Below are 27,762 nucleotides of genomic sequence, written 5' to 3'. Positions count from 1 at the left end.
CACGACAGAGAATGGTTGATTGTCAAGGGTAATGAATTCCATTACCTTGGCTTTAATGGATTAAGCCTTTGAGTTCTCTCGCTGAAATTTTCTTACTGTTTCAAATGGCTGCTCGACTTGTTGACTGCTCGATCCACACAGCAGACATTGTGGGCTAGGTTGTGTTGCACGTGGAGCGCAAAATTTGTGGCGTCATTACGTCATGTACTTACGTTATATAGGTATGCACGGTTTGACATCGTTTTGCACATTGGCGTTAAACTAGACATCGGGCCGATGTTGGCATTTTTAGCTAATATTGTCCGATTACGATATCTTCAACGATATATTGTGCATCCCTAGTTGTAATGTTGCAGGGTGACCAACCATCCTCCAGGAGAGCTACTGGGTGTGCAGGCCTTGCCTTACTCAAGGCCACAATACCAGTGATAATAATGAATGTTATTTCCTGAAGTGGTTCCTTGCATCATACAACACAATTTTCAGTCACCTTTTTTGGCCAATGGTGTTAGACCTTTTGTTGTGGGGGGGTGACTTGAGCTTTCCGACAAGTTAAAAAAAAAAGGCAAAAAGTTGCATGTCCTTGCCCTGCATAGGCTATTGATTTGAGAAAGGCTCCAAATTTATGTCGTTGGTTCAGAGTCCATTTTGATATTTTAACCTGTGTTTCCTGATCGCATGCGAGCTGTCTGGTCAGCATGTAATTCACCACTTAAGTGGAAACTCAAATCACATTAGCTAGATTGCTAACTTAAATGTAATACCCACTGGTAATAGCCATATTAATCTGACTGTAAATGTAATGCCCTAAATAAACTTAGCTGTCGTAGCCTACTACCCAATGAGGCCCATGCACTCGTAATGGCCAATGTGCTCTCCGTATCTCAAACCATATCAAATATTTTGCTATAGAGATCAAAATTCAGTTGAGAAATAAAACATCTACATGCAGAAATCTGAGAACCTCTCCAGTTGTAGCAACAAGTATTACAGAGGATAACAATTTTTCCCAAAATGTGGATTTTTACATTTATGCAATCCAGGGTGCGTTTATTTATTTTCCCCAGGAGCGAAGTGGGAGAGACTGGGAGAGTGTCAGGGCAAACACTTTCATTACAGGAATCATGAGGATAATGCACTCTACAGTCCCGCTGCTTGAAAGCGGCAGCTCTACCCTTTAGCTCAGTGCGAATGTTGCCTGTATTCATGGCTTCTGGTTGGGGTGTGTACGTACAGTCACTGTGGGGACGACGTCATTGAGAACTGCCCAGTGACACGAGCCTACCAGACAAGCTAAATTACTTTTATGTCCGCTTCAAGGCAAGTAACACTGAAACATGCATGAGAGCTTCAGCTGTTCCGGAGGACTGTGAGTAAGACCTTCAAACAGGTCAATGTTCACAAGGCCGTAGGGCCAGACGGCTTACCAGGATGTGTACACCGAGCATGCGCTGACCAACTGGCAAGTGTCTTCACTGACATTTTCAACCTCTCCCTGAGTCTGTAATACCAACATGTTTCAAGCAGACCACCATAGTCTCTGTGCCCAAGAACACTAAGGTAACATGCCTAAATGACTACCTACCCATATCACTCACATCTGTAGCCATGAAATGTGTTGAAAGGCTGGTCATGCCTCACATAAACACCATTATCCCAGAAACCCTAGACACACTCCAATTTGCATACTGCCCCTGCTCCACAGATGATGCCATCTCTATTGCACTCAACACTTCCCTTTCACACCTGGACAAAAGGAACACCTATGTGAGAATGCTATTCATTGACTACAGCACAGCATTCAACACCATAGTGCCCTCAAAGCTCATCACTAAGCTAAGGACCCTGGGACTAAATACCTCCCTCTGCAACTGGATCATGGACTAACAACACATCCGTCACACTGATCCTCAACACGGGGGCCCCTCTGGTGCGTGCTCAGTCCCTTCCTGTACTCCGTGTTCACTCCCGATGAGATGGCCTATAGGGAGGAAGTCAGGTTGAGAGCTTCAAGTTCCTATGCGTCCATATCACCAACAGACTACCGTGGTCCAAGCACACCAAGATAATGGTGAAGAGGGCACGACAAAACCTATTCCCCCCCAGGAGACTGAAAAGATTTGGCATGGGTCCTCAGATCATCAAAAGGTTGTACAGCTGCCCAATCGAGAGCATCCTGATGGCAGTGATGCAACCCTAGTACGGCATCTGCTTGGCCTCCGACCGCAAGGCACTACAGAGGGTAGTGCGTACGGCCCAGTACATCACCGGGGCCAAGCTTCCTGCCATCCAGGACTTCTATACCAGGTGGTGTCAGAAGAAGGCCCTAAAAATTGTCAGACTCCAGCCACCCTAGTCATAAACTGTTCTCTCTGCAACTGCATGGCAAGCGATACCAGACCGCCAAGTCTAGGTCCAAAAGGTTTCTAAACAGCTTCTACCCACAAGCCGTATGATTCCTGAACAGCTATCAAATGGCACCCAGACTATTTGCGTTGCCCCCCCCCCTTCTAAACTGCTGCTGCTCTGTTATTATCTAGTCACTTTAACGCATGCATAGTCACTAATAACTCTACAAATGCATAGTCACTTTAATAACTCTACCTACATGTACATATTACTTTGACATCGGCTCCCCCTACACGCGGACTCTGTATCGGTATCCCCTGTATATAGCCCCGCTATTGTTATTTACTGCTGCTCTTTAGTTATTTGTGCTTCTCTTACTTTTTAAAGTTTTTTTCTTAAGGTCTGCACCTGTTGTATTCGGCGCATGTGACAAATAACATTTTATTTGAATTTGCAATTCCACCTTTGAGCAAAACACTTGGGTGAACCTTTGGAATCATGGAAATAGAAGATTTTTCTAATTCCGTTGTTAGAATATAATAGTGGGCACTTTGAATACAGTGTTTGACTTGACAACAAATGAAAATGCCAGGGAGCAGTTATTGTGACAGGGTAGGAACCAAAATGTCTGTTTCCTAGGGGATGCTATAATCTTTGGCTACACTGAATGTGAATGTTTTCTCTTAGCTACTTCATGTAGCTAACATATTCTTGCTTCATGTATTCCTCTCTGATTTATTCCTAAACTGGGGTACGTGCAATGCTGTCGGGGGTACGTAAATTAAAATGTGATTCACATTTCATATAATAATTTTTTAATTTTTTTATTCTCTTCACATTTTCAAAGAGTCCATTTATATCTTCCAACGGGGCTATACATTTGGGTGAGGATTTTTTTTCTCACCCGAGTATCCTCGTTTCACTGCCCAAAAATAAAATTGAACCATCTAGTGTTCAACGAAATAACACCACAATGTCAAATACAGGTAGCTTAGTCAAATAATTTAACATCCAATCACATTAACCATTACTCTCTCGCGGGAATACCACTAACGGTCCGTATGGAGCCAAACGTAGCTCCTGCTTATGTTGGTATCTGTACTGATGGCGCGAAAGCCATGACAGGGAGACACAGTGGAGTGGTAACGAGCGTGCAGTTGCACCCGATGCCACTTGGGTACACTGCAGCATCCACTGAGAGGCTCTTGCTGCCAAAGGAATGCCTGACAGCTTGAAAGACGTTTTAGACAATACAGTGAAAAATGGCTAACTTTGTAAAAGCAAGGCCCCTGAACTCAAGTGTATTTTCTGCACTATGCAATGATATGGGCAGCGACCATGTAATGCTTTTACAACATTTTATTTAACTAGGCAAGTCAGTTAACATTCTTATTTACAATGACAGCCACCCCGGCCAAACCCGGACGACGCTGGGCCAATTGTGCGCCGCCCTATGGGGCTCCCAATCAAGGCCGGTTGTGATACAGCCTGGAATCGATCCACATTTTCTTTAATTGAGAGCTTAAAGTTCTTGACTGACCATAACTTTCACTTGTCTGACCGCTTGCACGATGACGAGATTCTCACACGACTGGCCTATCTGAGTGATCTGAATCTAGGATTACAGGGACCCGCCAGGGACTATATATTCAATGTGCGGGACCAAATTGAGGCACTGATTTAAGAAATTGCAGCTCTTTTTTTTTTTTTTTGTCTGCATTAACAAGGACAGCACGCAGGTCTCATCTCTGTATGATATTTTGTGTGAAAATTAACTCAAGCTTACGGACTATGTCCAATGTGATATAGCGAAGCACCTGAATGAGCTGGGTGTGCAGTTACTCAGGTACTTTCCAGAAACGGACAACACAAACAACTGGATTCGTTATCCCTTTCATGTCCTGCCTCCAGTCCACTTGCCCATATCTGAACAAGAGAGCGTCATTGAAATTGCAACAAGCGGTTCTGTGAAAATGTAATTTAATCAGAAGCCACTGCCAGATTTCCGGACAGAGTATTCTGCCTTGGCAAATCGTGCTGTTAAGACATTTATGCCGTTTGCAACCACGTACCTTATGTGAGAGTGGATTCTCGGCCCTCACTAGCATGAAAACTAAATACAGGCGCAGACTGTGTGGAAAATGACACTGTCTCCCCAAATACAACCCAACATTGCAGAATTATGTGCATCCTTTCAGGCACACCCTTCATTACCCTGTGGTGAGTTATTCACACTTTTGTATAAACGAATAAGGTTTTATATCCAAGATGGTTAAAGAGCAAAATGATTGATTATTTGTGTCCTGGTCCTATAAGAGCTCTTTGTCACTTCCCATGAGCTGGGTTGTGACAAACTCACATTTATTAAAATAAGAATATCGTATAGTGTGTGGGGCAGGCTTTCAATGATGTCAAAAATCAACATTTGAGAGTGCGCTGACCCTGGTGCTGGAGGGGGTACGCAGCTGGAGGTTGAATGTTTGAAGGGATACTGGACTATAAAAAGTTTGGGAACCACTGATTTAGAAGATACTGTTGCACAAACAACATGCTGATTTTGGTCTAAACCATCACTGGCATTATCAGGCTGTATAGCGAATTAAATTTGCTCTGACTCAGTTCATTTAATTAGCTTGCGATTCACATTAGCGGCTAACAATATTTGGCCCAACTTGCTAAGAAAAGACAAACTAGCTGTTTGCAGATGTAAGAAACAAACTAATGGTGTAATTCTAAACCGTTAGTGGATCTACATTAAGAAGCAAAGTGAAAACGGCATTGTTGTCATCAAAATTGTTGCATGCATTGACCATGCAGACTGAAAGCAAGTGTCTAGTGGTTAAGGATCAACGGTGCGCTCCTTGGGTGATGGGGCAGGGCTACGTCTGTTTGGAAGGAGGAATGGAGGGAGAGAGCACAGAGAGGGGTGACTCAAGTAACGAAGTAAACTATAAAAATGGACATTGCGCACAGCATGTCATTTTAACAAACCAATCATGCAAATACCATTTATAGAAGGTAAAGTAAAAACCCAAACTGGCCCCTGCATCAATACCGGTATATCGTAAAATACAGTATACCGCCCAGCCCTACTGCGCCCCTCTTCCTACTTTTCCCTCCCTCTCTGTCAAACCTCATTGTCTTCCACTTCGTCCTCTCTCCCAAGCTATTGTGATGGTGCCCACTCGTGAGCTGGCCCTGCAGGTGAGCCAGATCAGTATCCAGATCAGCAAGCACCTGGGCGGAGTGAAAGTCATGGCCACCACGGGTGGTACCAACCTGCGAGATGACATCATGCGCCTGGACGAGACCGGTAAAGACCCAACAGCATCACATTGTCACTTCATACCAAGAGTGGTGTCTTGCGACGTACACAGTTGAAGTCGGATGTTTACATACACTTTGGTCATTAAAACTAGTTTTTCAACCACTCCACAAATTTTTTTGTTAACAAACTATAGTTGTGGCAAGTCGGTTAGGACATCTACTTCGTGCATGACACGTAATCTTTCCAACAATTGTTTACAGACAGATTATTTCACTTATAATTCACTGTATTACAATTCAGAATTCACAGAAATCTCGTAATTAAAATTCCTCAAACATACAAGTATTATACACCATTTTAAAGAAACTTGTTGTTAATCCCACCACAGTGTCTGATTTCAAAAAGGCTTTAAGACGAAAGCATACCATGCGATTATGTTAGGTCAGCACCTAGTCACAGAAAAACCGCCATTTTTCCAGCCAAAGAGAGGAGTCACAAAAAGCAGAAATAGAGAGAAAATGAATTACCTTATCATCTTCATCAGATGACACTCATAGGACTTCATGTGACACAATACATGTATGTTTTGTTTGAAAAAGTTAATATTTATATCCAAAAATCTCAGTTTACATTGGCATGTTTTTTGCAGAGAGCCACATCAATTTACAGAAATACTCAACTAAATGTTGATGAAAATACAAGTGTTATACATGGAATTAAAGATATATTTCTCCTTAATGCAACCGCTGTGTCAGATTTCAAAAAAGCTTTATGGAAAAAGCACACCATGCAATAATCTGAGTACAGCGCTCAAAGACCAAACTATATATATATTTACCTTTATTTAACTAGGCAAGTCAGTTAAGAACAAATTCTTATTTTCAATGATGGCCTAGGAACAGTGGGTTTAACTGCCTGTTCAGGGGCAGAACGACAGATTTGTACCTTGTCAGCTCGGGGGTTTGAACTTGCAACCTTCCAGTTACTAGTCCAACACTCTAACCACTAGGCTACACCACTAAGCAACATCTCAAGACATCAGTCAGGAAGTTAAAGTTGGTTGCAAATGGGTCTTCCAAATGGACAATGACCCCAAGCATGCATCCAAAGTTTTGAAAAATGGCCCTCATCCTGTAGAAAGTTTGTGGGCAGAAATGAAAAAGTGTGTGCGAGCAAGAAGGCCTTCAAACCTGACGAAGTTACACCAGCTCTGTCAGGGGGAATGGGCCAAAATTCACCCAATTTATTGTGGGAAGCTTGTGGAAGGCTACCCAAAATGTTTGACCCAAGTTAACCAATTTAAAGGCAATGATACCAAATATTAATTGAGTGTATGTAAACTTCTGACCCACTGGGAATGTGATGAAAGAAATAAAAGCTGAAATAAATAATTCTCTCTACTATTATTCTGACATTTCACATTCTTAAATAAAGTGATGATCCTAACTGACTTAAGACAGGGCATTTTTACTAGGATTAAATGTCAGGAATTGTGAAACTGCGTTTTAAATGGTTTTTGTCTATGTAAACTTCCGACTTCAACTGTATACAGTGCCTTTAGAAAGTATTCAGATCCCTTTACTTTTTCAACATTCTGTGACGTTAGACTTATTCTAAAGTCGATGAAATCAAACATTTTCCTCAGCAATTTACACAATACCCCGTAATGAGAGAACTAAAAACAGGTTTTTAGGAATATTTGCAAATTTATTACATATACACTGCTCAAAAAAATAAAGGGAACACTTAAACAACACAATGTAACTCCAAGTCAATCACACTCCTTTGAAATCAAACTGTCCACTTAGGAAGCAACACTGATTGACAATAAATTTCACATGCTGTTGTGCAAATGGAATAGACAACTGGTGGAAATTGGGCAACTGGTGGGCATTTAGCAAGACACCCCCAATAAAGGAGTGGTTCTGCAGGTGGGGACCACTTCTGTTCCTATGCTTCCTGGCTGATGTTTTGGTCACTTTTGAATGCTAGCGGTGCTTTCACTCTAGTGGTAGCATGAGATGGAGTCTACAACCCACACAAGTGGCTCAGGTAGTGCAGCTCATCCAGGATGGCACATCAATGCGAGCTGTGGCAAGAAGGTTTGCTGTGTCTGTCAGCGTAGTGCCCAGAGCATGGAGGCGCTACCAGGAGACAGGCCAGTACATCAGGAGACGTGGAGGAGGCCGTAGTAGGGCAACAACCCAGCAGCAGGACCGCGACCTCCGCCTTTGTGCAAGGAGGAGCACTGCCAGAGCCCTGCAAAATGACCTCCGGCAGGCCACAAATGTGCATGTGTCTGCTCAAACGGTCAGAAACCAACTCCATGAGGGTGGTATGAGGGCCCAACATCCACAGGTGGGGGTTGTGCTTACAGCCCAACACCGTGAAGGACGTTTGGCATTTGCCAGAGAACACCAAGATTGGCAAATTCGCCAATGGCGCCCTGTGCTCTTCACAGATGAAAGCAGGTTCACACTGAGCACATGTGACAGACGTGACAGTCTGGAGACGCCGTGGAGAACGTTCTGCTGCCTGCAACATCCTCCAGCATGACCGGTTTGGCGGTGGGTCAGTCATGGTGTGGGGTGGCATTTCTTTGGGGGGCCGCACAGCCCTCCATGTGCTCGCCAGAGGTAGCCTGACTGCCATTAGGTACCGAGATGAGATCCTCAGACCCCTTGTGAGACCATATGCTGGTGCGGTTGGCCCTGGGTTCCTCCTAATGCAAGACAAACCTCATGTGGCTGGAGTGTGTCAGCAGTTCCTGCAAGAGGAAGGCATTGATGCTATGGACTGGCCCGCCCATTCCCCAGACCTGAATCCAATTGTGTACATCCGGGACATCATGTCTCGCTCCATCCACCAACGCCACGTTGCACCACAGACTGTCCAGGAGTTGGCGGATGCTTTAGTCCAGGTCATGGAGGAGATCCCTCAGGAGACCATCCGCCACCTCATCAGGAGCATGCCCAGATGTTCTAGGGAGGTCATACAGGCACGGGGAGGCCACACACACTACTGAGCCTCATTTTGACTTGTTTTAAGGACATTACATCAATGCTGGATCAGCCTGTAGTGTGGTTTTCCACTTTAATTTTGAGTGTGACTCCAAATCCAGACCTCCATGGGTTGATAAATTTGATTTCCATTGATCATTTTTGTGTGATTTTGTTGTCAGCACATTCAACTATGTAAAGAAAAAAGTATTTAAAAATAATATTTCATTCATTCAGATCTAGGATGTGTTATTTTAGTGTTCCCTTTATTTTTTTTGAGCAGTGTAAAAAAATAAATACCCTTTTTACTTAAGAATTCAGACCCTTTCCCATGAGAATCAAAATGTAAGCTCCGGTGCATCCTGTTAACATGTATCATCCTTGATGTTTCTACAACTTGATTGGAGTCCACCTGTGGTAAATTCAATTGATAGTACATGATTGGAAAGGCACACACCTGTCTATATAAGGTCCCACAGATGAGGGTGCATGTCAGAGCAATGGCCAAGCCAAGAGGTCGAAGGAATTGTCCGTAGAGCTCCGAGACAGCATTGAAGGGGTCCCCAAAACCACAGTGACCTCCATTATTAAATGTAAGAAGTTTGTAACCACCAATACTCTTTCTAGAGCTGACCACCCGGCCAAATTGAGCAAGCGGGGGAGAAGAGCCTTTGTCAGTGTGGTGACCAAGTACTCAAACTCACTCTGACAGAGCTCTAGAGTTCCTCTGTGGAGATGGGAGAACCTTCCAGAAGGACAACCATCTCTGCAGCACTCAACCAATTAGGCCTTTGTGGTAGTGGCCAGATGGTAGCCACTCCTCAGTAAAAGGCACATGACAGCCCACTTGGAGTTTGCCAAAGGGTACCCAAAGGACTCTGACCATGAGACACAAGATTCTCTGGTCTGATGAAACCAAGATTGAACTCTTTGGCCTGAATGCCAAGTGTCACGTCTGGAGGAAACCTGGCGCCATCCCTATGATGAAGCATGGTGGTGGAAGCATGATACTGTGGGTATGTTTTTATTCGACAGGGACTGTGAGACTAGTCAGGATCAAGGGAAAGATGAACAGAGCAAAGTAAAGAGATCCTTGATGAAAACCAGCTCCCTCCAGAGCGCTCAGGACCCCAGACTGGGACGAAGGTTCACCTTCCAACAGGACAATGACCCTAAGCACACTGCCAAGACAATGTAGGAGTGGCTTCGGGACAAGTCTCAATGTTCTTGAGTGGCCCAGCCAGAGCCCGGACTTGAACCTGATTGAACATCTCTGGAGAGACCTGAAAATAGCTGTGCAGCTAGGCTCCCCATCTAGCCTGACAGCTTGAGTGGATCTGCAGAGAAGAATGGGAGAAGCTCCAAATACAATTGTACAATATACAGTGGGGTTTGAAATAGACACCCTTGATAAACATGAGCAATAATGACTTAAAAATGTATTTTAAAAAATCTCAAAAGTTTTACGAGTTGGTTAACACCATTGGAAGGTATCTTAGATCATTTCTCCATACAGTATATTTTATCATTCATCTGCGCTTATGGACTGCCCTCCACTGGTTTTTAATGCGTTTAAAATCCAGAGACTGAGATGGCCTTTGCAAAATTTTTATTTTTGTGGCCAACTGGCCATTTCTTTGATGTGTGCTTGGGGGTATTGTCTTGCTGGAAGATCAACTTGCAATCAAGTGTCAGCCTCCTGGCAGAGGCATCTGGGTTTTTGGCTAAAATGTTTTGGTACGGGGTAAAGTTCATGATGCCATTGACCTTAACAAGGGCCCCAGTACCAGTTGAAGCAAAACATCAAAGATCCACCACAATATTTTAGTGTGTCTGGGATTATTTTCTGCTAATGCGTTCTCATTTCAATGCCTCTGATGTGAGTGGCCAAAGAGCTCTATTTTCATGACGTCTGACAATAGCACCGGTTCTAATTCAAGTGCCAATGTCATTTAGCAAACTCCAGATGTTTATTTGTTGTATGACATCAAAATAGAGCTCTTTGGCCACACCAGTGGTGGGTTTGGCATTGACATGAGTGCATGTGCAGAGAAGATTCCAATACGTACTGTAAATTATGGTGGGGGGGGTGGTCTTTGATGTAATTTTTCTTCTACTGGTCCTGGGGTCCTTAAGGTCAACCGCATCATCAACCTTATCCAGTACCCAGGACATTTATCAAAAACCTGGTTGCCTCTGCCCAGGAGGCTGACACTTGAACGCAATCTTCCAGCAAGACTGTAACCACAAGCACTCATCAAAATTCACAAAGAATTTGTCAATTGGCCATAATCAACATTTTGCAATGGCCATTTCTCTCTCTGGACCTGAAACACATCTGTGGTTTGAATTTAAAAGGGCAAGTCTGTAAGCTCAGCCAAAGGATATCAACGATCTGGAAGGATTCTGTATGGAGGAATGGTCTAAGAACGCTTGTAGAACATTTTAGAAAAAGGCTCAGTGCCGTTATCCTTGCAAGGTATGGTATTGCAAACGTGTGTCAATCATTTTGACCCCCTACCTTTTTTGAGAATAAAGTTATTTGTTAATTACTACTAATTGTTAAACAAAATCTCCTGAGCAATTGTATAATATAATTTCCCGATTTTTGTTTTGCGCATTTGATATAGTGCTGTATTTGAATTATTTGTCATTTTTGCTAGTCTTTATCAAGGATGTCAGTTATGGACCCCACTGTACACTACAAGCAAGTCACACAATCTCAAATCTGTACACTTGCACGTCTGTAATGGTGGTGTTTCTGATATTTATTTATTTTTCACTCTTAGTGCATGTGGTCATAGCCACACCTGGCAGGATCTTGGACTTGATAAAGAAGGGCGTGGCCAAAGTGGATAGAGTTCAGATGATGGTGATGGATGAGGTGAGTGTGTGAATACATGTGGCACTTGAGTCAATCAACCACTCACTATACTCAGCTACTGTAGATGACTCCAGAGAATCAGTCCATGAGCTATTTTGTTACAAGCCACTCAATATTCTTCATCAGGGCCCATCAAATCTGTTCTGGTGTATCTATCTACCAAAGAGGTTCAAAGGGCTACATGTAATATTTTCCCCTGCAGCCAGCGCTGTATGTCAATTACATACTAGTAGTAGCAAATTAATTTCTACTTTTTAGAACACTGCTAATGCTCCTCTTAATAATAATGTAATATATTCCTCACAGGCGGACAAGCTGCTGTCTCAGGACTTTGTGGTGCTCATCGAGGATATCATCAGCTTCCTGGGCAAGGGCCGTCAGATCCTGCTGTACTCTGCCACCTTCCCCATCAGCGTGCAGAAGTTCATGGTGAGTAGTGCCACATGGCGCTGAGCCACAAGTTGGCAGCCATGTGGTCTCACCAACAGGCCAGTCTGTTTTGCTTTTCCATAATGATACGATATACAGTGCATTTGGAAAGTATTCAGACCCCTTTACCCGTGCCTTATTCAGACCCCTTGACCCTTGCCTTATTCCAAAATTAATGAAAAAATATACATCACTTATACACACAAAGCAAAAACTGGTTTTGATATTTCTGCAAATTTATTACAAAAAGCAACAAAACATACCTTATGTAAATAATTATTCAGACCCTTTGTTGTGAGACTTGAAGTCTGCATCCTGTTTCCATTGCTCATCCTTGAGATGTTTCTACAACTTGATTGGAGTCCACCGGTGCTAAATTCAATTGATCGGACATGATTTGGAAAGGCACACACCTTTCAATATAAGGTCCCACAGTTGACAGTGCATATCAGAGCAAAAACCAAGGAATGAGGTGGAAGGAATTGTCCGTAGACCTAGACAGGATTGTGTCGAGGCACAGATTTGGGGAAGGGTACCAAAACATTTCTGCAGCATTGAAGGTCCCCAAGAGCACAGTGGCCTCCATCATTCTTAACCTCTTGAAACTAGGGGGCACTATTTTCATTTTTGGAAAAATAACGTTCCCAAAGTAAACAGGCTATTTTTCAGGACAAGATAATAGACTATGCATATAAATGACAGCTTGGGATAGAAAACACTCTAAAGTTTCCAAAACTGTAAAAAAAATAGTCTGAGTATAACAGAACTGATATTGCAGGTGAAAGCCTGAGAGAAATCCAATCAGGAAGTGACTCTTATTTAGAAACCTCTGCGTCCCTATTGAGCAGTGAAAGGGATATCAAAACAGATTCTTTTTTCTATGGCTTCCCTAATGTGTCTTGTGTCACAAGACACAGTTTCAGGCTTTTATTTTGAAAAATGAGCGTGAGCGACAACATTGCGTCAGTGGTCACCTGGTGGCTCTGAGTGATATGTGCGTAAAAGACAAATGCAGCCATTGTTTCTCTCGCTCCTACTATAAGAAGCTAACTGACCCGGTTGATATATTATTGAATAGATATTTGAAAAACATCTTGAGGATTGATTATAAAAAACATTTGCCATGTTTCTGTCTATTATGGATCTAATTTGGAATATTTTTGTCGTGACCGCAATTTCCGGTCGATTTCTCAGCCAAATGTGAAGAACAAACGGAGCTATTTCGGCTACAAAAATAATCTTTATGGAAAAAAAGAACATTTGCTATCTAACTGGGAGTCTCGTGAGTGAAAACATCCGAAGCTCATCAAAGGTAAACGATTTAATTGGATTGCTTTTCTGATTTTCGTGACCAAGCTGCCTGCTGCTAGCTAGGCATAATGCTATGCTAGGCTATCGATAAACTTACACAAATGCTTGTCTTGCTTTGGCTGGAAAGCATAATTTCAAAATCTGAGATGACAGGGTGATTAACAAAAGGCTAAGCTGTGTTTCAATATATTTCACTTGTGATTTCATGAATATGAACTGAGCAATCTGGGGAGAAGTGCCTTGGTCAGGGAGGTGACCAAGAACCCAATGCTCACTCTGACAGAGTTCTAGAGTTCCTCTGTGGAGATAGGATAACCTTTCAGAAGGATAACCATCTCTGCAGCACTCCAACAATAATGGCCTTTTATGGTAGAGTGCCCAGACAGAAGCTACTCCTCAGTAAAAGGCACATGACAGCCCGCTTGGAGTTTGCCAAAAGGCACCTAAAGGACTCTCAAACCATGAGAAACAAGATTCTCTGGTCTGATGAAACCAAGATTGAACTCTTTGGTCTGAATGCCAAACGTCACATCTGGAAGAAACCTGGCTTCCTCCCTATGGTGAAGCATGGTAGTGGCAGAGTCATGCTGTGGATGTTTTTCAGTGGCAGGGACTGTGAGACTAGTCAGGATCAAGGGAAAGATGAGCCGAGCAAAGTCCAGAGCAATCTTTGATGGAAACCTGCTCCAGAGCGCTCAGGACCTGTCTGTGGCAATGGTTCACCTTCTAACAGGACAACGATCCTAAGCACACAACCAAGACAACTCAGGAGTGGCTTCGGGACAAGTCTTTGAGTGGACCAGCCATAGCCCGGAATTGAACGATCGAACACCTCTGGAGAGACTTGAAAATAGTTGTGCAGCGTCCCTCCCATCCATCTGAATTTGAGAGGATCTGTAGAGAAGAATGGGAGAAACTCTCCAAATACAGGTGTGCCAAGCTTGTAGCGTCATAGCTAAGACAATTTGAGGCTGTAATTGCTTCCAAAGGTGCTTCAACAAAGCACTGAGTAAAAGGGTCTGAATACTGAGAATGTGGTATTTCAGTTTTGTAAATTTGAATACAGCTGTACCATAACAAAATGTGGAAAAAGTCCAGTTGTCTGAATACTTTCCAAATGCACTGTAAAGTCGTGGCCAAAATTTTCAAAGTCTGCTGCCTCAGCAATTTGCATCTACTCCATTATGTTATGAAGAGTGATCAGATGAATTGCAATTAATTCCAAAGTCCCTCTTTGCCATGCAAATGGACTGAATCCCCCAAAAACATTTCCACTGCATTTCAGCCCTGCCACAGAAGGACCAGCTGACATCATGTCAGTGATTCTCTCTTTAACACAGGTGTGAGTGTTGACGAGGACTGGAAGGCTGGAGATCACTCTGTCATGCTGATTGAGTTCGAACAACAGACTGGAAGCTTCAAAAGGAGGGTGGTGCTTGGAATCATTGTTCTTCCTCTGTCAACCATGGTTACCTGCAAGGAAACACGCACTGTCATTGCTTTGCCCAAAACGGGCTTCACAGGCAAGGATATTGCTGCCAGTAAGATTGCACCTAAATCAACCATTTATCGGATCATCAAGAACTTCAAGGAGAGCGGGTCAATTGTTGTGAAGAAGGCTTCAGGGCGCCCAAGGAAGTCCAGCAAGCGCCAGGACCGTCTCCTAAAGTTGATTCAGCTGCGGGATCGGGGCACCACCAGTACAGAGCTTGCTCAGGAATGGCAGCAGGCAGGTGTGGTGCATCTGCACGCACGGTGAGGGGTGACTTTTGGAGGATGTCCTGGTGTCAAGAAGGGCAGCAAAGAAGCCACTTCTCTCCAGGAGAAACATCAGGGACAGACTGATATTCAGCTAAATGTACAGGGATTGGACTGCTGAGGTAAAGTCATTTTCTGATGAATCCCATTTCCGATTTTTTGGGGCATCCGGACAAAAGCTTGTCCGGAGAAGACAAGGTGCCCCCTGCACTGCAGCCCGCAGAGTTTGGACCACATGTTCAGTCTGACTGATCATAGCCTTATTATCCACTGACAGCCCACTAACAAGCCAGGAAGCAAAGTCTGCACACACTATATATGGCAGGCATAGTTGGAGAGTATCCTGGTGTTGACAGTCAGTTGTCTGAGTCTGCACAGGAGGTACCGTTGTTGTTGGTGTTTTTATTTTTATTGATGTTCTGCCTTAAGTGTGCGCTATCCATGTTTGTTCCCTTGTACTTAACTCAATCTCTACACCACCCAGGACTAGGTGGCTCATTGATTTCCGGAGGAAGGCAGACCCAATGTGCAGTTATTTTGTTTTGAGTCTGAGGTAGTTATTGCACTAGTCATGAACCATGTTTACTTCTGTTTGGAAATGCAGTGTGTCATCGGTGAGGTCGACACGCTGTCATCTTCATATTTCACTGCCAAGCAGTCCCCTTCGGAGCCTCTTAGATCATTGGTAGGGCTGTGGCAGTCACAATTTCGTCAGCCGGTGATTGTCAAGCAAATAACTGTCGGTCTCACAGTAATTGACAGTTCATTAACATAACATTTAGCATCTTCTGGCTTTCACATAGCCTACAAGCTACTAATGCAGACGTTTGGAACATCTACTTTAAAAAAATGTCTAAATGTCTATCCATGTTATATAGCCTACACCTTAACAATATGCATTACCTTATATTACATTTTCAGTCTAAAATAAATAAGATATGAAGAAAATGTAGTCTATTTCAGAAGAACAGAATAGCGTACTCTTGAGTTGTCCTGATGTGGCTATGGGCTACATTTAGCAGACAAGATTTGCTTAGAATTCCGGGGCATTATTTTATAGTATGAAGAATACAATTGAACAAAGCTGAATAAAATGTGAAGGATATTTTCTTCACAAACGATTTGAGGGAGCGCTTACATGCGGCTATTCTGTGTTGAGCGGTTAACAAAGAAATATGCTTAATTTAGAGTTATTAATGTAACTTTAGTAGTTCTACAAATGTTGGGCTCTGTTTGGATGTTTAATACATTGTAAGGCTGCATGATGCGACTAATGATTTGAAAAAAGTAGCTTGAAAGGCATGAACTCTGCATTGTTTTTTCACAATTTAACAAGTACTTGATAATGCCTAGAATTTCATGGCGGGATCCCCTTCATGTGGCTGTAATGCACCCTAAAAGAAACCATGCTGTCTACGGCCAGTGGCCATTGTGCCCTTCTCCCTGAGTGCTCCGAAGCACCTCTCACTCACATGGCTCTCCATGTGACTGGGTCTTTCTCACAGGCTACAAGTGAAGACGCGCAGTTGCGTCCCCGCTGTGTCCGTGTCCTTATCCATGTTCCGTTAGCGGAAAACATTATCAAAGGTGACCGCAAATTAAATTATGTATGTAATGATTTTATTATAAAGGGGCATTTTTATGGTGAAAATGAACTTCCCCAAACTTGAAACTCATGCACTGCTTATGTGTATACCAGTTAGGCTCTACAGCCCTTGTAAAGTGGATTAATGTGCTTAATTTTCATAAATTCATTAAAAATCCTACAATGTGTTTTTCTGGATTTTTTTCTTCTCATTTTGTCTGTCATAGCTGAAGTGTACCTATGATGAAAATTATAGGCCTCATCTTTTTAAAAGGGAGAACTTGCACAATTGGTGGCTGACTAAGTACTTTTTTGCCCCACTGTAGCTTGGTAAACCCCCCCCCCCCCCCCCCCCCCAGCTTAGACAGATCTTAGATGTCTGCCAGCTCATCTGCGCTTTCCTTCAGTAGCTGTCCCTTGATAAAAAAAATGTGTCTGGTCCTTTTCGCTTTGTTGGATTTGACTCTTGAAGACCTGTCTCACCACCTCCAATGGTTTTCTCCATCCAAGGCGTAGAGGTTCAGTTGCTGCCTCTGGCTTTCTGTTACAGTGGAGAAGTCATCATTATAAAAGTGTTGTTTATTGACAAACTGATCCTTGTCCTTTTTGTTTTTCCCTTGGGTTTCTTCTTGGCTTGCCCCGGTAGGGTTTGCAAGGCCCTGCCAGGCCTGCTTGAGGTTCACTGTGTGGAACATGGTTCCACTAGCTTTTTGTAGTTGTCCTTAGCTTGGGTTATATGTATTTTTTCTGTCCTTTGCAGGGTTTTCAGTTCTTGGTTGCCAGCAGAAAAGGCTATTTTTTTCGTCTAGCTACAAGGGTCTAGTCGTGTGTGTAGGCAGGCGCACATGTTTGTAGTTATTCCAGCATTGATTTACTCAGGCACTTCCATAACCCTCTACTCTCCCTTTTTTTATTTCCCTATCCCCACTCCCTGTCTTCCCTCTCTCCTCCAGGCCAAGCACCTGCATAAGCCATATGAGATCAACCTGATGGAGGAGCTGACTCTGAAGGGCATCACCCAGTACTACGCCTACGTCACTGAGAGACAAAAGGTCCACTGTCTCAACACACTCTTCTCCAGGGTAAGCCTTGGCACTAATCACCACAAACGCATGTGAATGTACATGTAGTCTGGAATGTGGGCACAGATTAGTATACCATAACCATAGAGCCTTTACAGGCAACCTTTATTAACATTTGTCTAACTCAGTGGTTCCCAAACTTGTATAGTCCTGTACACCTTCAAACATTAAACCTTCAGCTGTGTACCCCCTCTATAGCACCAGGTTCAGTGCACTCAAATGTTTTTTTTTTGCCATCATTGTAAGCTTGCCACACACACACACACACACACACACACACATGCTATACAATAATACATGTCTTAACTTCTTATGGCTGAGATCCCGTTACCGGGAGCGATATAACAACATCCAGTGAAAGTTCAGGGCGCCATATTCAAAAGAACAAATCTCATAATTAAAATTCCTCAAACATACATGTATTTTATATCGTTTTCAAGGTAGTCTTGTTGTTAATCCCACCACAGTGTCCGATTTCAAATAAGATTTACGGGGAAAGCACCACAAATGATTGTTAGGTCACCAACAACTCACTAAAATACACAGCCAATTTTACCAGCCAAAGAGAGAGAAAAAGCACAAATAGAGAAATGAATCACTAACCTTCTGATAATCTTTATCAGAGGACACTCATAGGACTTCATGTTACACAATACATGCATGTTTTGTTTGATAAAGTTCATATTTATATCCGAAAATCTGAGTTTACATTGGCGTGTTACATTCACTAGTTCCAAAAACATCCAGTGATTTTGCTTAGCCACATCATTCAACAGAAATACTCATCATAAATGTAGATGATAATACAAGTTATACACATGGAATTATAGATATACCTCTCCTTAATGCAACCGCTGTGTCAGATTAAAAAAAAACAGAAAAAGAAACCCATGCAATAATCTGAGACGGCGCTCAGAAGTAAAATCACCACAGCCGCAAAGATGGCGTCAACATAAACAAGAAATTACATGATAAATATTCCCTTACCTTTGATCTACATCAGAAAGCACTCCAGGAATCCCAGGTCCACAATAAATGTTTGTTTTGTTCAAAAATGTCCGTTATTTATGTCCAAATACCTTATTTTGTTAGCGCGTTTGGTATACATATCCAAACGCTAATTCTGGTCAGTGTTATATCGGACAAAAACTTCAAAAAGTAATATTACCTGTCGAAGAAACATTTCAAACTAAGTACAGAATCAATCATTAGGATGTTTTTAACATATAGCTTCAATAAAGTTCCAACCGGAGTACTCCTTCTTGTCTTCGTGAGCAATGGAACGCAAGTGACTACCATGAGGAATAAACATGATCAGAAAATGGCTGACTGCCAGACACCTGACTGATTCTGCTATCATTCACTCCCACAACATCATAGAAGTCTCATTAGAATTTATATTGATGGTTGACATCTAGTGGAACCCCTAGGCAGTGCAACATCATTCATATCTCAAGAGGATTTTATTGGGGACTCTGGTGAATACATACAAAGCTCAGATTTCTGACTTCCTGTTTTGATTTCAACTCAGGATTTTGCCTGCCATATGAGTTCTGTTATACTCACAGACATCATTCAAACAGTTTTAGAAACTTTAGAGTGTTTTCTATCCAATACTAATAATGCATATATTAGAAATTGAGACTGAGGAGCAGGCCGTTTAATTTAGGCACCTTATTCATCCAAGCTACTCAATACTGCCCCCCAGCCATAAAAAGTTAAACATAAGAGTGAGTGTGAGGTTTTTGTCCCAACCCTGCTTGTGGGAAGTGACAAAGAGCTCTTATAGGACCAGGACACAAATAATAATAATCAACAATTAAAATTAAAAATTTTAATTACCCCCTTTTTCTCCCCAATTTTGTGGTATCCAGTTAGTAGTTACTGTCTTGTCTCATCGCTTCAACTTCCACACGGACTCGGGAGAGGCGAAGGTCGAGAGCCATGCGTCCTCCGAAACACAACACAACCAAGCCGCACTGCTTCTTAACACAGCGCGCATCCAACCCGGAAGCCAGCCGCACCAATGTGTCGGAGGAAACACCGTACACCTAGTGACCTGGTCAGCGTGCACTGCGCCCGGCCCGCCACAGGAGTGAGCGAAGAGACAAGGATATCCCTGCCGGCCAAACCCTCCCTAACCCGGACGATGCTAGGCCAATTGTGCGCTGCCCCATGGGCCTCCCGGTCGCGGCCGGCTGCGAAAGAGCCTGAGCTTGAATCCAGAGTCTCTGGTGGCACAGCCCACTGCGCCCCTAATAATCAATCATTTTGCTCTTTATTTATCCATCTTACATATAAAATCGTATTTGTTTATACAAAATTGTGAATAACTCACCACAGGGCAATGAAGGGTGTGCTTGAAAAGATGCACATAATTCTGCAATGTTGTATTGGGTAGAGAGTCTGTCTTGAATCATTTTCCACACAGTCTGCGCCTGTATTTAGTTTTCATGCTAGTGAGGGCCGAGAATCCACTCTCACATAAGGTACGTGGTTGCAAATGGCATAAATGTCTTAACAGCACGATTTGCCAAGGCAGAATACTCTGAGCGCAGCCCTATCCGGAAATCTGGCAGTGGCTTCTGATTAAATTACATTTTCACAGAACCGCTTGTTGCAATTTCGATGAGGCTCTCTTGTTCAGATATCGGTAAGTGGACTGGAGGCAGGGCATGAAAGGGATAACAAATCCAGTTGTTTGTGTCGTCCGTTTCTGGAAAGTAACTGCACACCCAGCTCACTCAGGTACTTCGCTATATCACATTTGACATAGACCGTAAGCTTGAGTTCATTTTCACACAAAATATCATACAGTGATGGGAAGACATGCGTGTTGTCCTTGTTAATGCAGACAGAGCTCCAACTTCTTAATCATCGCCACAGTTTGGTCCCGCACATTGAATATAGTTGTGGAGAGTCCCTGTGATCCTAGATTCAGATCATTCAGGTGAGGGGAAAAAAATCACCCAGATATGCCGGTCATGTGAGAAACTCCTCATCAGTCAAGCTGTCAGACAAGTGAAAATTATAGTCAGTAAAGTACTTTAAGCTCATCTCTCAATCAAAAAAAACAACATGTGAACACGTTGCCCCTTGATAACCAGCACACTTCTGTATGTTGTAAAAGCGTTATATGGTCGCTGCCCATATCATTGCATAGTGCAGAAAATACACGAGAGTTCGGGGACCTTGCTTTAACAAAGTTAACCATTTTCACGGTAGTGTCCAAAACGTCTTTCAAGCTTTCAGGCAGCAAGAGCCTCTCAGTGGATGCTACAGTGTACCCAAGTGAAGTCGGGAGCAACTGCTTGCACGCATGTTACCACTCCACGATGTCTCCCTGTTATGGCTTTTGCATCTTCAGTACAGATACCAACACATCATTTAACAAAAATATTTTTTTACCCCGTTTTCTCCCCAATTTCGTGGTATCCAATTGTTAGTAGTTACTATCTTGTCTCATCGCTACAACTCCCATACGGGCTCGGGAGAGATGAAGGTCAAAAGCCATGCGTCCTCCGAAACACAACGCAACCAAGCCGCACTGCTTCTTAACATAGTGCGCATCCAACCCGGAAGCCAGCCGCACCAATGTGTCGGAGGAAACACCGTGCACCTGGCGACCTGGTTAGCGTGCAATGCGCCCGGCCCGCCACAGGAGTCGCTAGTGCGCGATGAGACAAGGATATCCTTACCGGCCAAACCCTCCCTAACCCGGACAACGCTAGGCCAATCGTTTGTCTATCACTCTATTTGTAGCCAGTTGATGTGAAAACTGTCTTTTGGGTTGACAGAAATACTTTCCCCCAAACCTTCTCAATTAAATGTTAATTGCAAAGTAAGCTTACCTGGCAGAAGTATACCATGAGTAAGTTTATCATTTGTATCTATTTGTTATTTTTACACTTTGCCATGAAATGAGCAGCAGCAGTACAGAACCATCGCCGGACCGGCACATTAGATGGCACATTCCTCACTTGCTAGATGCGCAATTAAAGGGGATTTACACTTCAATCAAAATGTGTTATTTCTCTTCCAGCCTTATAAATAAATTGTCCTCTGATGTAATTTCACCATTGACATGGACTCAAAACATCCAATGTTTCTCTATCAACAATTGATATTGAGAGTGAAAAACAAAAATGAATTTAAACAAAATACAGCAGTATAGTTTGAGTAAATATCAAACATGTCTGATTTCTTTTTTTTTAGGGCCCCCCTTTGTTTTATTTCCCATTATTTGACTGTGTATATTGGCAGAACAGTGCACTACTTTCTCTTGTACACTAAGGACCTGGGGAAGAATAATGTGCCTATTTAATGGCTAGGAAAAAAAGAGTAGCTGGAGATTTCTTTTTTTCTTCTATTTTTTTCTAAAAGTAGCTCTCATGCTAGAAAAGGTTGCAGACTCCTGATTTAGATATCCTTGAGTTATACAATGTTTCAAAGTAGGCGACAGTGTTTTGAATGGGTGAGTGAATTTGAGAGCAAATAGTGTTAACAAACTAGCATAGCCTACCTATGTATTTTGCTTAGTGGCGCGCACTGTTGAGTTTTGGCCACATGAGCGATGCAGTGGTGTTTGTTTTACTGTAACCTTATTCTATGCTTTTATATTTGTTGCTTCTATGTAGGAATACTATTGTGATCTTGCAGACATTTGATCTAACTTTAATTAACACGCACCATTTGCCTGAGTAGCCTGTTCTTTACTAGCCTGGGAACCAGTCTCTTTAGCTAATCCAGCCAAAGACTGGCCTTCCTGCCATCTTCAAATATTAATATTCTATAATGAATTTGAGGAGAACAGAGGATTTGATTATGTAAATATTGGAACTTTTTTTGTTTGTCCAGACGAAAGTCTGTCGAAGTTTGCTAGCTCATGTCTAAATTCTCACACTAAATACAAAAACTTGCCTAGCTAAAAGCTACTTTTTTTACATTCAATTTTTGAGGGCCAAATGTTGTCATGGAACATATTAATCTTATTTCCAATGAGCAACTCTGCCGTAAATGAACGTTGAGATTGCCGAAAGGCCAATTTCTTTGCAATGTCCGGGAAAAGTTGGAACCACAGCCACTGATCTTTTAAACCCACTTCAGATGTGTTTACATTCATGTTAAACCATTGCCTAAGACCTGCCAGAACCCTGTATTTGTTTTTGTTTAAGGCTTTGAGATTCTCATTATGATGAAAAGTGCTATATGAAGTACATCTCTTGATTGTTTGTTTGTTTTAACATTTCCTTTCTCAGTTGCAGATCAATCAGTCCATCATCTTCTGTAACTCCACCCAGAGAGTTGAGCTGCTGGCTAAGAAGATCACCCAGCTGGGCTACTCCTGCTTCTATATCCACGCCAAGATGATGCAGGTCATCGATTTAGATTCACGTTTATTGTCCTATAAGAGGAAAATCTGCAGCCACTTTAAAGGAGGGGAAACGTTATCAGGGGTTGGAACCAAAATTATTTTCCAATCTTTTTTTTTCACTGTTCCGACCAGCAAAATATGGTTCTGAACCCATTTAATCCCCAAAAGAGTAACGGCTTATCTTTCCTTTCTGTTCCTTTTTTTAAACTTCTGAAATTGTATATATTTTTTTGCTCGACATTTGAAGTAATTTAATCAGTGTAGATAGATCAGCTTGCTATGGAGCAGGCAAGCTATTTACATGCATTGGACAGACGAGTGAAGGATGCGACTTAAGTTTGCCAGGTCGAGCGAGGGTGGAGGAGGCTTTGCTTGAAGCGCCGGGCATCTTATGACATGCATCTGAATTAGGCCCATAGAATTATACCTACGAAGGAGTGGCTTCTATGAAGGAACTTTGAATGTTATTCGAAGTAACAAGCTTCTGTGTGCAGAGCGCCAACAGAATTAAAATAAAAATGTCTTACCTTACTGTAGTTAATAAATCCCATGGTCACTGCATTATTCTTAACTAGCATTGAAACGGTTAATTCAATCTTTAATTAAAAATATATCTTCCTAACTTCTGCTTGTAACGTCAGTAGGCTACTAGACTATGCTTCTGAGGGGCAGGTTGCCTGCACACACTGGCAAAGATTTTCTGGCAGGCAGACACTGGAATACGTTTGAGTGACAGAGTGGGCTTTGTTTTATTGTGGGACTTGCCCTGAATGTGTAAAATGTTATTAACCGGTTCCCATGCTTTTAAAATAAAACTGTATAGATCACTTTCATTTGTGATTCTGTTCCCTGAACCGGTTCCAACTCCTGATTTTTATTATTATGGTCTACACACCATACCAGATTTAATGATGAACAGATTTGTTTTTATTGTCATACAAGAGAAAAATCTGACCAACGAGGAGACTACCTTTGGACAGAAATATGAGGAATATATGAGTTTGTGCTAGTCAATGTATGGGAGCCATGAGAAAATATGCAATTCTGAGGTTGTGTTCAGTGCTCTCATGCAGTGTTCTTTTAATCCTCACAGGAGTACAGAAATCGTGTGTTCCACGACTTCAGAAATGGACTCTGCAGAAATCTTGTCTGCACTGGTACGTGTCCACGGGGCTCTAAAGTGCGACCATTTTGGCATATGCTCCTAAATATTTAGCTGTGCGACCTGGAATAATAATTTGGGAGCACCATTGTGTCCAGAAAAATTAGTCTGACGGGTGACAATATTAGCCTATCACTTGGGAATCATATCATCACTTGTAAATGATGCCCAGCATAAGAAATGGTGCCGTTTCTAGCGACTTTTTATAATCAGTCGCATACCTCAAGTAGCATACCTCAAAATATATATAATTTTTTTTTTTTTTTTTTTTTTGTGCCTAAAATCACATACACAAATCGAACTGCTCTATTTTTTGTTCCATCTTTGAAATGCAAGAGAGGCCATAATATAGTGCAGTTTAGGTGAAATTTAGATTTTGGCCACTAGATGGCAGCCGTATGTGCAAAGTTTCAGATTGATCCAATGAAGCATTGCAATACCGGACAATATTTTGTATCAAGTCTGCCAAAATGTGCTGAATTGGTCAATTGATACATTTTCAAGTACATAACTATAGAGAACAGACAAAAATGATATGGTAATACAAAATATAATTTTACACACTCCCAGGAATGTCATACATGATGGATCATTAGCTTATACACTTTCACACATCTAGCGGGGTTGGTGTGGAGCCAGCACTCAGGGGGAGGTGCACAACGGCCACTGGCCGCAAAAGGCATGGATTTTTTTTTAGGGTGCGTTACGGCCACCGAAGGGATGCCACCGTGAAATTCTTGGCAATATCAAGTGCTTGTCAAATTGTGAATGAGTGATCTGATGTAGTGTGTGCAGTTTGCGCAAAAAAAACTAAGCAGCGCTCATGCCTTTCAAGCTACTTTTTAGTCGCATCATGCAGCCTTACAATGTATTAAAAATCCAAACATATAGCCCAACATTTGTAGAACTGAAGTTACATGAATAACTCTAAATTTAAGCATATAGGAATACCTATTTCTTGTTAACCGCTCAACACAGAATAGCCGCATGTGCACGCACACTCCCTCAAATCATTTGTGGAGAGAATATCCTTTTTATTTTAATAATAATTCTAAGCAAATCTTGTCTGCTAAATGTAGCCCATAGCCACATCAGGACCTAACATAAGGAAAACTCAAAGTATGCTATTCTGTTCTTCAGAAATAGACTACATTTTTTTCATATGCTTCTTTAGACCTGTCTAAAATAATGTATTTATTGTGAAGGTGTAGGCGATATAACATGGATTTAGGAAGCCAGGAGATGCTAAATGTGTGTGTGTTAATTCACGGTCAATTACCGTGAGACCAGTTTTATTTGTGTGACAATCACTGGCTGACAAAATTTTGTGACCGCCACATCCCTAGCAGCAACCTATCCTCTATTTATTTTCTAAAACTGATTTGAAGGGGAAGCACTAATCATGTTTATGAAACCTAATAATCACCCTTTAGAATACTTCTGGAACTAACTTTTTTGAGAATTTACAATAGAAATTGGCCCACGCTAGTCGTCATTGATTGGGATGCATGTGAAGTTGCACAGTGGTTTTATACCAATGAGCGACCCAACCAAACTCAGAAATGTTTTGTTTGGTTGTATCAGATTTTACATGGGTATGTAGTACAGTTGATTAAACTGTTTTATGGTTTACTGTTTGAAACAGATCTCTTCACCAGAGGTATTGACATCCAGGCCGTCAATGTCGTCATCAACTTCGACTTCCCCAAGAATGCTGAGACATACCTGCATCGCATCGGACGATCAGGTATGGTAACCTTTTTATGTGCTTCTTTTGGTATTATGTCAATGCTTTTTATCTTCTTGTAATTTCTGAATGGTTTGTTTTGAGAACATGGCCACATGCTCATTCTATCCCTCTGTGATATTGTCTCTTAGGGAGGTTTGGCCACCTGGGCCTGGCCATCAACCTGATCACCTCTGAAGACCGCTTCAATCTGAAGTCCATCGAGGACCAGTTGGTCACCGACATCAAGCCTATCCCTGGCAGCATCGACAAGAGCCTGTACGTGGCAGAATTCCACGCCACCAACCCCAATTGCGAGGAGGGGCTGAAGGTGACTGGCCGCCAACAGGTGGAGCCCTAGAACTCCTAAACTGGTGAGTCATTCCCTCTGACATGCAATATGGCAAATTCCTCAGAAGACTAGTTGGATCCAGTACTTAATTGTTTAAAAAGCAGTATTTTATTTGTATATACACTGCTCAAAAAAATAAAGGGAACACTTTAACAACGCAATGTAACTCCAAGTCAATCACACTTCTGTGAAATCAAACTGTCTACTTAGGAAGCAACACTGATTGACAATACATTTCACATGCTGTTGTGCAAATGGAATAGACAACAGGTGGAAATTATAGGCCATTAGCAAGACACCTCCAATAAAAGAGTGGTTCTGCAGGTGATAACCACAGACCACTTCTCAGTTCCTATGCTTCCTGGCTGATGTTTTGGTCACTTTTGAATGCTGGCGGTGCTTTCACTCTAGTGGTAGCATGAGACGGAGTCTACAACCCACACAAGTGGCTCAGGTAGTGCAGCTCATCCAGGATCGGACATCAATGCGAACTGTGGCAAGAAGGTTTGCTGTGTCTGTCAGCGTAGTGTCCAGAGCATGGAGGCGCTACCAGGAGACAGGCCAGTACATCAGGAGGCGTGGAGGAGGCCGTAGGAGGGCAACAACCCAGCAGCGGGACCGCTACCTCCACCTTTGTGCAAGGAGGAGCAGGAGGAGCACTGCCAGAGCCCTGCAAAATGACCTCCAGCAGGCCACAAATGTGCATGTGTCTGTTTCTGACCGTTTGAGCAGACTCCATGAGGGTGGTATGAGGGCCCGACGTCCACAGGTGGGGGTTGTGCTTACAGCCCAACACCGTGCAGGACGTTTGGCATTTGCCAGGGAACACCAAGATTGGCAAATTCGCCACTGGCGCCCTGTGCTCTTCACAGATGAAAGCAGGTTCACACTGAGCACATGTGACAGACGTGACAGTCTGGAGACGCCGTGGAGAACGTTCTGCTGCCTGCAACATCCTCCAGCATGACCGGTTTGGCGGTGGGTCAGTCATGGTGTGGGGTGGCATTTCTTTGGGGGGCCGCACAGCCCTCCATGTGCTCGCCAGAGGTAGCCTGACTGCCATTAGGTACCGAGATGAGATCCTCAGACCCCTTGTGAGACCATATGCTGGTGCGGTTGGCCCTGGGTTCCTCCTAATGCAAGACAATGCTAGACCTCATGTGGCTGGAGTGTGTCAGCAGTTCCTGCAAGGGGAAGGCATTGATGCTATGGACTGGCCCGTCCGTTCCCCAGACCTGAATCCAATTGAGCACATCTGGGACATCATGTCTCGCTCCATCCACCACAGACTGTCCTCATCAGGAGCATGCCCAGGCGTTGTAGGGACACTACTGAGCCTCATTTTGACTTGTTTTAAGGACATTACATCAAAGTTGGATCAGCCTGTAGTGTGGTTTTCCACTTTAATTTTGAGTGTGACTCCAAATCCAGACCTCCATGGGTTGATAAATTTTATTGATAATTTTTGTGTGATTTTTGTTGT

General features: G+C 42.8%; 1 protein-coding gene across 2 annotated transcripts in view; it reads left to right on the top strand.

Moving 5' to 3' along the window:
- LOC110531058 (probable ATP-dependent RNA helicase ddx6) overlaps nucleotides 1-27,762 on the top strand; it is a 45,619-nt gene that overhangs the window by 9,907 nt on the left and 7,950 nt on the right. For both annotated transcript variants that reach the window (XM_036970974.1, XM_036970973.1), the window contains exons 6-13: nucleotides 5,516-5,662; nucleotides 11,406-11,500; nucleotides 11,807-11,929; nucleotides 17,537-17,665; nucleotides 22,924-23,040; nucleotides 24,133-24,196; nucleotides 25,847-25,948; nucleotides 26,080-26,301. In XM_036970974.1, coding sequence (XP_036826869.1) covers nucleotides 5,516-5,662; nucleotides 11,406-11,500; nucleotides 11,807-11,929; nucleotides 17,537-17,665; nucleotides 22,924-23,040; nucleotides 24,133-24,196; nucleotides 25,847-25,948; nucleotides 26,080-26,288 — 986 coding nt within the window. In that variant the 3' untranslated portion in view covers nucleotides 26,289-26,301. The remainder of the gene's footprint in view (nucleotides 1-5,515; nucleotides 5,663-11,405; nucleotides 11,501-11,806; nucleotides 11,930-17,536; nucleotides 17,666-22,923; nucleotides 23,041-24,132; nucleotides 24,197-25,846; nucleotides 25,949-26,079; nucleotides 26,302-27,762) is intronic.

The sequence above is a fragment of the Oncorhynchus mykiss genome, chromosome 32 (assembly GCF_013265735.2).
Source record: "Oncorhynchus mykiss isolate Arlee chromosome 32, USDA_OmykA_1.1, whole genome shotgun sequence".
In the NCBI taxonomy this organism is placed as follows: Eukaryota; Metazoa; Chordata; class Actinopteri; order Salmoniformes; family Salmonidae; genus Oncorhynchus; species Oncorhynchus mykiss.
This window is presented reverse-complemented; position numbering and strand designations above follow the sequence as displayed.